At 60.4% G+C, this 12630-nt stretch overlaps 1 protein-coding gene across 1 annotated transcript; it reads left to right on the forward strand.

Annotated features, from left to right (window-relative positions):
- The first annotated feature begins 909 nt into the window (after positions 1-909).
- MAP2K2 (mitogen-activated protein kinase kinase 2) lies at positions 910-11869 on the forward strand. The gene is made up of 11 exons (XM_058858385.1): positions 910-1051; positions 2246-2456; positions 3756-3902; positions 4386-4463; positions 4821-4872; positions 4960-5084; positions 7047-7260; positions 7960-8024; positions 8715-8776; positions 9330-9375; positions 10111-11869. Exons 1-11 carry the CDS (start codon positions 966-968, stop codon positions 10219-10221), a joined length of 1197 nt encoding a protein of 398 aa, XP_058714368.1. The 5' UTR covers positions 910-965; the 3' UTR covers positions 10222-11869.
- Positions 11870-12630: the final 761 nt, after the last annotated feature.

A 12630-nucleotide genomic window follows, 5' to 3' on the forward strand; every position in this document is an offset into this window, starting at 1 on the left:
AACCCACACCATCCTGGGGTTATTCCACGAGTCCCTCAGGCTGTCTCGGGCCGCACACGGGTGTGGCTGTGCCAAAGCCTCATCCCCTGCACTGAGGGGCGGCAGCACAACACCAGCAGCCCTCAGCGAGTCCCACCGCAGCAGGTGGCCGGGACCCCCGGATCCTCGGGATGCCGGGCACAGGGAGGGGACTCCGCTGACTAAGGCTCCGTGTGCCCCAGGCGTGGCGCGGGGACAAGGCCACGGCCCCTTATCGGCCGCCCCACGGCCTCTGCCCGAGCAGACGGCGGCTGCTCCCTGCTTTATGGCCCCGCCGGGACCGGGCAAAGGGCGCCCGCCCGGTGCCGCCACCCGGGGCCGCTCGGGGCCCCTCATAATGAGCCTCGGGGGTCCTGGGCATGGGATCAGGCACGGGACGGGATGAACAGAGCAGACTGCGGCTGGAGGACTGCTGCCCGTTTCTGCGTCACTAATTAGCGATAATTTAATTAACGCTCCATCCACACAGCCCGTGCCCCTCGGGGGGCACCTCCACCACAGGCCCACCGCCTGCTCCCCCTCAGCGAGATCTCGCGAGACTCCGCCCCGCCACGCGCTCTTCCCGGGCCCCACCCCTTATTCCGTATGAGGCCCCGCCCCCCGGGCGTTCTGCTCCCGCCCCACGGAGCCTCCGGTCCCGCCCCACGGAGCCTCCGGTCCCGCCCCACGGAGCCTCCGGTCCCGCCCCACGGAGCCTCCGGTCCCGCCCCACGGAGCCTCCGGTCCCGCCTCCACAGTCCTGACCGTGGCCCCGCCCGTGGACCCCGCCCCGGTTCCGGCCCCCTCCCCGGTACCGGCCCCGGCCCCGCCCCCAGGCCCGGCCCCGCCCCCGATTGGCCGGCGCTGGCCCCGCCCCGGCCCCGCCCCCGCGCGCCCCCGCGCCCGGCCGCGCCCCCCCGGCCCCGCAGGCGCGGCCCGGCCCGGCCATGCCGGCCAAGAGGAAGCCGGTGCTGCCCGCCCTCAACATCGCCCCCAGCGCCGCCGAGGGGCCCAGCCCCGACGGCTCCGCAGAGTGAGTCAGGCCCGGCCGGGACCGCCCCGGCAGCGGGGCTGGGCCTGGGGGGGACGCGGGGCCCGGGGGGGACACCGGGCCTCAGGGGGACACCGGGCCTGGGCAGACCGGGGAGGCCGGGACAGAGCGGGCACCGGGCCTGGGGGAGCCGGGGCACGGCGGGCACGGGGCGTGGGGAGGGCCGGGGAAGGCCTGGAGGAGCCGGGACAGGTCTGGGGAGGCCTGGGAAGGGCTGAGGGGGGGACCTGGGGGAATCGGGACAGGCCTGGGGGGCTGGATGGGCCCGGCCCGGGTGTGTGGGGCAGGAAAGGGGGCAGAGAGGCAGAGGCGGACAGGAGGGTGAGGTTGGGAAGGGCTGGGGGCAGGTGGGGATGGGATGGGATGGGATGGGATGGGATGGGATGGGATGGGATGGGATGGGATGGGATGGGATGGGATGGGATGGGATGGGATGGGATGGGATGGGGGAGGCTGCTCTGGCCCCCCGGTTTGCAGGGGCAGCTGAGGCCGGGGGGCGCAGGGAGGGAGGGAACCGGGCCTGGAGAGCCAGGCTGGAGCTGGGATGGGAACCCGGGGTCTGGGGGGGCCCTGGGGCAGCAGAGGGGGCTCGGCAGGTGGGGTGTGTGGGGTGGGAGGTGGTGGGGGAGGGGGGTACGTGGCGGTGCCGGGTGGAAGGGATGGGGTGAGACCCTCCCTCACCTCCCCCTGGGTGTGGGTGAGGGGGGACAAAGGGGTGGCAGCAACTGGGACGGAGCAGCTGGGGCTGGCACAGGCGGTGGGGGCTCGGCAGCAGGTGCTGGGGGAGCACAGACCCCCTTTGTGCTCAGGATTTGGGGTGGGGGGTGTAACGGAGCTGCTGGACCCCATGGAAAACCCTTCTCGTGTTACACAGCCGGAGCCAAGCTCGGCTCCCCGGGACAGGGAGCGGCGTCTGGTGCTGCCTCTTTAAGGGCCAAAGGATTTTTCCTGTTCCTTGGCTCTCCCAAAACACCTGACTGCTCCAGAGCTCCTCTCCAGAGGGGCTGTGTGTGCTGGGCAGGGACTTCTCCCGGCCTCCCTGTCCAGCTGATCCCGTGGTCAGGGCCTCGGGACATGGCAGGGGATGCTCTTCCATCATTTCCCTCCACTTTCCTAAAAACAAACCCCTCCTTTCCCTGGTGCTGAGCATCTCCCACCTCCTCCTCCCCTGTCCAGGGCTAACCTGGTGGACCTGCAGAAGAAGCTGGAGGAGCTGGAGCTGGATGAGCAGCAGAAGAAGCGCCTGGAAGCTTTCCTGACTCAGAAAGCCAAAGTGGGGGAGCTGAAGGACGATGACTTTGAGAGGATCTCGGAGCTGGGCGCTGGCAATGGCGGGGTGGTCACCAAAGTGCAGCACAAACCCTCAGGGCTCATTATGGCACGGAAGGTAACGAGGGACTGGGAATGCTGGGGAGCATCTGGGGCTCTCCCTGGCTCTGGGAGGGCTGGATTTGGTTGGATTCTCTGCATTTGCACCTTCACCACCTCACCTGGGTCAGGAGCAGAGTCCTGGCTGCTCCCAGATGGGTTCTACATGGAGCTGGCTCCTTTGGGAGAGGCTGCACTGCCAGTGACAGATCCCTGGGCTCTGGAAAACGAGAGTTTATTTTTTTCCCAGTTGGAATTGGATCTCCAGGGGATTGCAGGTTGTGGCTGAGGAGGGCTGGAAGTGGCAGTGGGAAGGATGGGTTTGGCACACACATCCCTCAGTCCCATTTAACACATCCCAAGGTCATTCCAAGCAGGGACAGAGGTTCCTCTCAGGCTTGGCTCCATTGGGAACATCTACTGTGGTGCCACGGAGTAGAAAATCAGGAGCTGCTTCTGCCTGCTGGGAGAGGCTGTGCTTGGCAGGAGCAGCACAACCACTGCTCGGCCTCCCCAGAGTCTCTCCTCCCTCCTGCTCTTGGGATCCGTGGAATTGTGGAATGGTTTGGCTTGGAAGGGGCCTTACAGCTCATCCAGTTCCATGGCAGGGCCAGCTTTCACCAGCGCAGGGTGTTCCCCTCCCCACTCTGCTCTGACCCCACGTGGAGCCCCAGAAGCCGCTGCTCGTTCTTGTGCAGAATCCTCACAGGGGCTTTTCCTTTTCTGTGGTTTCCTTGATCTCGGAGCACCTTCTTACACCACCTCCAGAGCTTGTGAAAATGTTGCTGGCTGCTGACTCAGAGGGGCTGAGATCAAACTTCTGACTCGTCTTTCCGCCCGTGTCCGGTGCAATCCCGGCGCCTTCCGTGGCTGAGGCAGCACAGAGCTCTGCCCTCAGCATGGAATCCCACACTGGATGGGGTTGGAGAGGCCTCAAATCCCACCCAGTGCCACCCCAGCCATGGCAGGGACACCTTCCCCTGTCCCAGGCTGCTCCAAACCCCGTCCAGCCCGGCCTTGGGCGCTGCCAGGGATCCAGGGACAGCCCCAGCTGCTCTGGGCACCTGTGCCAGGGCCTCATTCCCTCCCAGGGTTTATTCCCAATATCCCAGCTAACCCTGCCCTTTGCCAGTGGGAAGCCATTCCCTGTGTCCTGGCACTTTATTATATTAGTGTGCAAATGGCAAAGATTCCTCTGCAGGGCTGTGCCTCTCCTGAGGATCTCCTTTCTTCCCAGAAGATCCCCAGACGATGTTCCTTCCCCCTCAGCTCTCTCACCCTGCAGGACTCACACCTTGCCCGTGCTCTCTCTTGGCAGCTGATCCATCTGGAAATCAAACCAGCCATCAGGAACCAGATCATCCGGGAGCTGCAGGTGCTGCACGAGTGCAACTCCCCCTACATCGTGGGCTTCTACGGAGCCTTCTACAGCGACGGGGAGATCTCCATCTGCATGGAGCACATGGTGAGGGCCCTCCCTGCAGCCTCCCAAATCCCCTCTCCCTGCCAGCTCCCTGCTCTGGCCACTCTGCTCCTGGTGGGAGCCACACATTCCTGCTCAGGCCTCGGAATGAGGGAGACAGCGACTTTTGGGAAGCGGAAGCAGAGGTTTGGGGCTTGGCCAAACGGAAATGTTGCCAAGCCACTGCTCTGCAGAGCCTGCTGAGAGGCTCAGTGAACATATTCTGTTGTTTCTGGTGGAGAACGATGTTATTTCTCCTCCAAATCATCTTGGCATTTCCACTGATGGGAGGAAACAACAGCAAGAAGCAGAGCTGTTAGAAAACCAGTTTTCAGTGATAAACTCGAGCTCAGATCATCAGATCTCCCTTTTTTTGGCTGGAAAAGGAGTGTGCCCAATGCTGTTCACCCACCTGCTCCCCTCTACATCCAGCTGCTTTGGTTTCCTGCTGGGAATTGCTGTGTTGGTCATTCCCATTTATTTCAGGATGGAGGCTCTTTGGATCAAGTGTTGAAAGAAGCCAAAAGAATTCCTGAGGAAATCCTGGGCAAAGTCAGTATAGCGGTGAGTGATGGGGCTGCTCAGGCTTCCAGGGGGGTTTGGGATTGGGAATAAAGCCTGGGCTGCCCTGGGAAGCCTTTTGTGTTTCCCAATCCTGCACTTTCCTGGGCTGAGAGGCCAGAGCAGAGGGGAAATATTCCCAACCCTTTTCCCCACCTCCAGCCCCTCTGGATAATGTTGGCTTCACCTCCAGGAGGTTTGGGAGAAGCTTTATTGGGTGGTTCACCCAAAATCTGTGACGGAATTTGGGACAAATTGCAAACCCTGAGGGATGTGGACACCACAGGGCAGCTCCCCTTGAGCTGAGGGCAAAGCTCTTCCCTCAGCTCTGCTCTCAGCCAGCCTTTGGATTCCTCCCAGGTTCTGCGAGGCCTGGCCTACCTGCGGGAGAAGCACCAAATCATGCACAGAGGTGAGAGCAGGGCCCTGGAAACCCCAGCCTGGGCTGCCAGGTGTGACCCAGAGCCACCTTCACACTCCCCTCTCTCGCCCTTCCCAGATGTGAAACCCTCCAACATCCTGGTGAATTCCCGAGGGGAGATCAAGCTCTGTGATTTCGGGGTCAGCGGGCAGCTCATTGACTCCATGGCCAACTCCTTTGTGGGAACTCGGTCCTACATGTCTGTAAGTTCCTTCCAGGCAGGGTTTTTGGGTGATTTGGGTTTGTCTCAGCTGTCTCCATCCCCCTCTGCTTCACCTCCCACTGTTCCAGGCTGCTCCAAGCCCCGGTGTCCAACCTGGCCTTGGGCACTGCCAGGGATCCAGGGGCAGCTTCTCTGGGAACCTGTGCCAGGGCTTTCCCCACCCTCCCAGGGAAGGATCCTGAGGTCTGAGCTGCTCCTGTATTTTGGGAATGGTTATTCCAGTGCAGTTATAGTTAGACAGGGGCTATTTAAAAGTCCTGTCCCCTCTGCTCCCAGGCCCTGGCTCCAGGCTCCCTCAGAGCTGCCAGTGGGGATGACTTGCATGGATTGATTTATTTCTAATTTTTTCTTTCAATGGCCATAACCTCGAGTGGATTTTCTGCTCCTCTGATTCCTCTTGGGTGTTAACAGCAGTGAGCAGGAAAAAACATTTCTATGGATAAGGAGAGTTCCTTAGATTTCAGCACACAGGGAAATAGATATTCCTGCTGGGTGTTCCAGACTCCCAAACACAAGTGGCTGGGAGCGCCGTTATCCCCATTCCCACTCCCAGTGCCATTATCCCATTCCCAGTGCCATGTCCCCATTCCCAGTGCCATTATCCCATTCCCAGTGCCATTATCCCCATTCCCAGTGCCATTATCCCATTCCCAGTGCCATTATCCCATTCCCAGTGCCATTATCCCATTCCCAGTGCCATTATCCCATTCCCAGTGCCATTATCCCTGTTCCCAGTACTGTTATCCCGTTCCCAGTGCCATTATCCCATTCCCAGTGCCATTATCCCATTCCCAGTGCCATTATCCCCATTCCCAGTGCCATTATCCCATTCCCAGTGTCGTTACCCCGTTCCCAGTGCCATTTTCCCCATTCCCAGTACTGTTATCCCATTCCCAGTGCCATTATCCCCATTCCCAGTGCCCTTACCCCGTTCCCAGTGCCATTACCCCATTCCCAGTGCCGTTATCCCCGTTCCCAGTGCCCTTACCCCGTTCCCAGTGCCCTTACCCCGTTCCCAGTGCCATTATCCCCGTTCCCAGTGCCATTATCCCCGTTCCCAGTGCCATTATCCCATTCCCAGTGCCATTATCCCATTCCCAGTGCCCTTACCCCGTTCCCAGTACTGTTATCCCATTCCCAGTGCCATTATCCCATTCCCAGTGCCATTATCCCATTCCCAGTGCCATTATCCCCATTCCCAGTGCCATTATCCCCGTTCCCAGTGCCCTTACCCCGTTCCCAGTGCCCTTACCCCGTTCCCAGTGCCCTTACCCCGTTCCCAGTGCCATTATCCCGTTCCCAGTGTCGTTATCCCCGTTCCCAGTGCCATTATCCCCGTTCCCAGTGCCATTATCCCCATTCCCAGTGCCCTTACCCCGTTCCCAGTGCCATTATCCCCATTCCCAGTGCCCTTACCCCGTTCCCAGTACTGTTATCCCATTCCCAGTGCCGTTATCCCCGTTCCCAGTGCCGTTATCCCCGTTCCCAGTGCCATTATCCTATTCCCAGTGCCGTTACCCCGTTCCCAGTGCCGTTACCCCCGTTCCCAGTGCCATTATCCCCGTTCCCAGTGCCATTATCCCCGTTCCCAGTACTGTTATCCCGTTCCCAGTGCCCTTACCCCATTCCCAGTGCCATTATCCCCATTCCCAGTGCCGTTATCCCCATTCCCAGTGCACTTACCCCATTCCCAGTGCCCTTACCCCGTTCCCAGTGCCATTATCCCCATTCCCAGTGCCATTATCCCCGTTCCCAGTACTGTTATCCCATTCCCAGTGCCATTATCCCATTCCCAGTGCCATTATCCCATTCCCAGTGCCATTATCCCCATTCCCAGTGCTGTTATCCCATTCCCAGTGCCATTATCCCCATTCCCAGTGCCCTTACCCCGTTCCCAGTGCCCTTACCCCGTTCCCAGTGCCTCCGTGTGCTCTCCCCGCAGCCCGAGCGCCTGCAGGGCACGCACTACTCGGTGCAGTCGGACATCTGGAGCATGGGGCTGTCCCTAGTGGAGCTGTCGATCGGAAGGTACCCAATCCCCCCGCCAGACTCCAAGGAACTGGAAGCAATTTTTGGCCGTCCTGTGGTGGACGGGGCGGAGGGAGAGTCCCCCAGCATCTCGCCGCGGGCCAGGCCCCCAGGACGCCCCGTCAGTGGTAGGGGCTGTGGTTTGCATCGGCAGCAACGCTTCCATGGGGGATGAGCGGGGTTGGGGTGGGAGAGCCGCTCCGCACGAGCCTGTGCTGGGAATGCTCGCAGGGAAATCCGCCACAGGTTTGTGGAGATCCGGCGGGAGCGCGGGGAGGGCGCCCTCGGCGTGGATTTGGGATCTGCTGGAGATTCCAGGGGCTCCTTCGAGCCTCCCGTGCCCCACCGAGGGGCTGAGCCCCCCGTGCTGTGGGCACGGCGGGAGCGGGGCTCCCGTGGGCAGGGCGGTTTGAGGGACACTGTCACAGCTCCTCAGGCTTTGCCAGCAGGTTCCTGGCGGGCTCTTTTTGGGAAGAGCTTTGCTGGGAGCTCTCAAGGAAGCACCAACCAGCACCAGGATTCCAGGGAGCCTCTGCTGGAGCCGTTTCCTTGCGAGCAGAAGGCTCTGGAAGCGCTGCCAGCCAGCCAGAGTAGATGGTCTGGTGCTGTCCAAACATTCCAAGCTGGGAAATAAATCTGGACTGGAGGTCTGGCGAAGGAAATCCAATTTGGGAATGAACTCCATTTCTCTTGAACCATGACTCAATTCCCCTGGGAGTTGCCTCAGCCTCTCCCAGCAGAACTCTCCCCAAAGTCGTGTTTTTCACCCCAAACTGAGCCCTGAGCAGCCTCTCAGCACCGTTTGTGTGGTTTGTGTCACCCCCCAGGCCACGGGATGGACACCAGGCCTGCCATGGCCATCTTTGAGCTGCTGGATTACATCGTTAACGAGGTGGGTGTTGCTTTTCCCAGGGCTCTGCCAGGATTCCCGGAGGTTCCACAGGGATGTGCCTGCTCTGCTGAGTCAGGGTGGGATCAGGAATGTTTGCTCACTCAGGGAATCCCAGGATGGTTTGGGCTGGAAGGATCTTAAAGCTCATCCAGTGCCACCCCTGCCACGAGCAGGGACCTGTCCCTGGGGCTCCAGCCTGGCCTTGGGCACTTCCCGGGATCCAGGGGCAGCCACAGCTCCTCTGGGAATTCCATTCCAGGGCCTCCCCAGCCTCACAGGGAGGAATTTCTTCCCAAAATCCCATCAAAACCTTCCCTCCTCCAGCTTAAGGCCATCCCCCTTGTCCTACCCAACTTGCAAGTGGAAAGGGCAGCTTCCCTTTCCAGGGTGATGGAAAATTCTCTTTTTGGGATTGTTTCACTCTGGCATGGCCAGAGCTGGGATTTCTGAGGTTGGGTTTAGGATTGGGATGCTTGGTGATTTCCCAGCTTTGCCTGGGGCTCAGTGTGGGGTCCCCCAGGAGCAGCAGGGCAAGGATTGGCAGGGAAGGATTTTCCTGGCTGGAAAAGCAGCGAGGATGAGGAGGATGAGAGTGGCTGTAGAGCACAGCGCCCTGACACTGCAGCTGATGCTGGTTTTTGGCACAGTAACACAGCAGAGGTGCAGGAACCCCTTTCCCTCTCTCCACAGCCGCCTCCCAAGCTGCCAAGTGGAGTCTTCACGCAAGATTTCCAGGAGTTTGTAAATAAATGGTGAGGATTTCATCTCCTGGCTGAAGGTGGAGGCCTGGACGTGCTCCCTGACAGCTCTGCAGCTGCACCCTCTGTGTTCTGCCTGATCTCTCTCTCTCCCTGCCTGATCCCACCTGGTGCTGGGAGCTCCTGCCTGAGGAAGGCTTGGGATAAAAGCAGTTTATTTGTGGGGCTGCAGAGCAGGATCCCAGCTCCTCCTAAATCTGAGCCTGGCGAGGGGGGTGGTGGAGCAGATCCCGGGGCTGAGTCACCCCCTGGGCACAGGGACACCTGAAGGTGCTGCCAGAGCTCCCAGTAAAGCAGAGATTGGATATTCCAGAAATGCCCAATTCCTGCCAAGCCTCGGTGCCTTTTCTCCATCTGCAGGGCACAGTTTGTCCCCGCAGCCTGCAGGAGATGGATCCTGCAGCTCTCCCTGGGAGCTGAGCTGGCAGCGCTGGGGCCTCTCCCAGGATCCTGGGGGGCTTTGGGTGAAGCTGGAGCTGCTCCAGCCTGATCCCCACGTTCCCACAAGGAATCTCACGTTGGCTTCGCTCTCTCCTTCTCATTTCAGCTTAATTAAAAACCCAGCAGAACGAGCAGATCTGAAGATGCTGATGGTGAGTGGGGAGGGGATTTTTCTCCTGCACTGGGGTGGCACCAGCTGCTGCCCATCCCTCCGAAGGCTGGGAATTCCCAGGGTGAGGCAGATGGGGCAGAGGGGAGGGATGGACCCCTTGATCCAGTGATGGATCTCGGCTGGAGCCAGTCCAGGCTCTGCTGGGACAGACCTGGCTCCTCAGCTGGGTGGCCCTGAGGGCTGGACCCGAGCTGTGCTCTCATCCCAGAGATCAGCTGAGCCCTGGGCAGCAGGGAAAGGAGGGGATCCTGCCCTGTCCAGGTGTTCAGGTGAGGCCTCACCTGCAGAGCTGCCTCCAGCTCTGCTCCAACATCAGGAGGAGCTGGAGCTGCTGGAGCCAGGCCAGAGGAGGCTCTGGAGCTGCTCCAGGGCTGGAGCCCCTCTGGAGCCGGGCTGGGAGAGCTGGGAATGTTCCCCTGGAGAGGAGAAGGATCCAGGGAGAGCTCAGAGCCCCTTCAGGGCCTGAGGAGCTCCAGGAGAGCTGGAGAGGGACAAGGGATGGAGGGACAGGAGCCAGGGAATGGCTCCAGTGCCACAGGGCAGGGATGGATGGGAGATTGGGAAGGAATTCCTGCGATGGTGGGAGGGCTGCAAGGAGCAAATGTTTGGCCAAATCCTCTCTCTCCAGGGCATATCCTGGAGCACAGGGCTGGCTTTTTGGGAGGTGGGATGCTCCTCGGGGCTGCTGCTGACCGTGTTTTCCCTGTGCTTGCAGAGCCACACGTTCATCAAGCGCTCCGAGGTGGAGGAGGTGGATTTTGCGGGCTGGCTGTGCCGGACGCTGCGGCTGAACCAGCCCAGCACTCCCACCCGAGCTGCCATGTGAGCCCGGCTGGCACTGCTGCCTCTGCCACCGCTCCCCGTCCTCCTCCCTCCTCCTCCTCCCAGAACTGCCCCTCCCTCCTCCTCCTCCTCCTCCTCCCAGCCCCAGCGCCAAAGCTCCGGCCCCAAAGCTCCGGGCCCTGGCAGCGTCTCCATCCTCGGGAATGCCCGGCGGGGTCGGTCCCTTCGGATACGGGGATGTTCCAGGCCTCTGCTCCAGCTCTGGAGCTCCTGACATTTGGGAATTGTGGTGCTGCTTATGTTGATTTTTCTTTATTTTGGGTTTCGTTGGGGTTTTTTCGGTTTGTTGTTTGTTTTTGGGGTTTTTTTGGGATGCGTTCACTCGGGTTAAACAAGAAGGTAACGGGGGGTGCGAGGTATGGGGGATGAGGGATGGGCAGCTGATGCTTCACCTGCTGCCGGGTTTTCTCTCTGGGATGGAGAATCAGTGGGATCAGGAGTGGAGAAGCCCTGCCCGGGGACACGGCTGGGGCAGAGCAGCTTTGCCTGGGCTGCTTTTTAAACGGATCTTTTAAAGCCTGGCCTTGTCCCACGCTGGATGTTCAGGGACGGGATGGGGATGGGATGGGATGGGATGGGATTGGGATTGGGATGGGATGGGGGTGGGATGGGGATGGCTCCTGCTTTTCCGTGTCCAGGTGAGGGGAGAGTGGATTTTCCTTCCCTGGAGAGGCGGGGGCAGAGCCCGGCAGTTCCCGGCGGGATCGGGATCCCTCTCCTGATCCATCGGGGCACAGGGAACCCTCCAGGCTGCCGATTTCCCCCTCTGGCTGCCTCCAGCCCATCCCAGGGGTGGCCTCAGCCATTGTGGACGTGGCAGAGCTCCAGGATTCCCTGCTGGAGCCCCCTGGCCGGGGCTGAGCCCCCCTGAGCCGCCTCATGCCGAGCCCACGCTGTCCCTGGATTGTCCCATCCAGGACCCTGTGACCCCCTCCCTTCCCACCACGGGGATTTTGGGGTGAATCATTCCCCTCCTCCCCCTGCCTGGGCTTGGCAACCCCTGAGCCCCCCTGAGCGAGGATTTGGGAAGTTTGGTGGGAATTTTTTGGTGTTTTCCTTATTTTTTTTTGGCTGTTTTTCCCCCAGTCAGGCTGGCAGCTGCCATCCCCCTGCCTGCCCTGGCTCCCACCATGGCAACCCCAAAAATTAACTGCCAGGGCTGGGCTAACCCCAAATCCCTCATCCCTTTTCCTTTCCTGTTTTCCAGCACAGGACAAAGGCACTGCCCTGCCTGGGGCCAAGCCGCAGGGCAAACACGTCCCCAAAGGGGGGACACCCCAGTTTTTTTGGGGGGAACACCCCAGATTTGAGGGGTCTGTGCTTGCTGGCTCAGCTCACGCCCGGCCAAGCCACCCTGGAGCCGTGGGGTGCTCAATGGGATGGATTTTGCCTCTTATTTGATGTGGGAAGCAGGGAAGGTTCCTCAAGTTTCGGGCTATTTTCCATAGATTTTGGTGCTGGGTTTTGGAGGAGGAAGAGGAGGAAAAGGAGAGGAGGAGGAGGAGAAAGAGGAGAGCGTGGATGGAGCAGTTTGGTGGTGCAATTAATTTTTTTATTTTAAACTCGATATTTTCATCATGGGTGGGGGGGGAAAAAAAAAAGAATAATAAATAAACGGCACTTTACATTTCCAGGCGGTTTCTCTCCTCGGTTGTGCCCTTTTAATCCCTTTGGAGCTGGAATTCCAGCCGGGAGCGCTGCCTCCAGGAGCTCTGGGATGTGCCCGTGGCTCTCCCAGGGATGTGCTGGCCACGCTGTCCAGCAGCTGCCTCCAGTGGAAGCGGGAGACACCGGAATTATCCCGGCACGAGGCAGCCCCGGAACGGGATGGATGTGGAATCCAAGGACCTAAATCCAGCCGGAAAATATTTGGGGGGTGAAAAATATTTAGGGGTGTTCAGTATTTGGGGTGAGCAGGAGCCGGGCGAAGCTGGAAAAATCCAAATTGGGCTCAAAATTGGGAAATATTTTGCAGATTTTGTGCTGTGAACGATGCAGGGGCTCGGGGGGTGACGCCAGCTCGGTGCCATCCCGAATTCCAGGTTCCTGCAGTGGCACTTTTGGAGGTTCCGTGGTGCCATCCCTAATTCCAGGCTCCTTCTGGGACATTTTGGGGGGTCCCATTCGGTGGTCCCTGACTCCAGGCTCCCGTGGTGCCACTTTGGGGGGTCCCGGTTCGTTTTTTCCCGGTGTTTTGGGGTGCCCTGCAGAGCCCGGGATGGGCTCCCTGCTCCCCTGGGAGCTGTGCCAGCTTCTGGTGCTGCCAGCTGGGAATTGGGGGGGGTCCCGGGGGTCCCCAGGGTGGGGGTGACCACGGCCCTTGTGCCAGGGCAGGATTTTGGGGGTGCAGGGAGGAACGGGGGGTGCCCAGCCAGGCTGGAGAAGGGGATCC

The sequence above is a fragment of the Poecile atricapillus genome, chromosome 28 (genome assembly GCF_030490865.1).
Source record: "Poecile atricapillus isolate bPoeAtr1 chromosome 28, bPoeAtr1.hap1, whole genome shotgun sequence".
In the NCBI taxonomy this organism is placed as follows: domain Eukaryota; kingdom Metazoa; phylum Chordata; class Aves; order Passeriformes; family Paridae; genus Poecile; species Poecile atricapillus.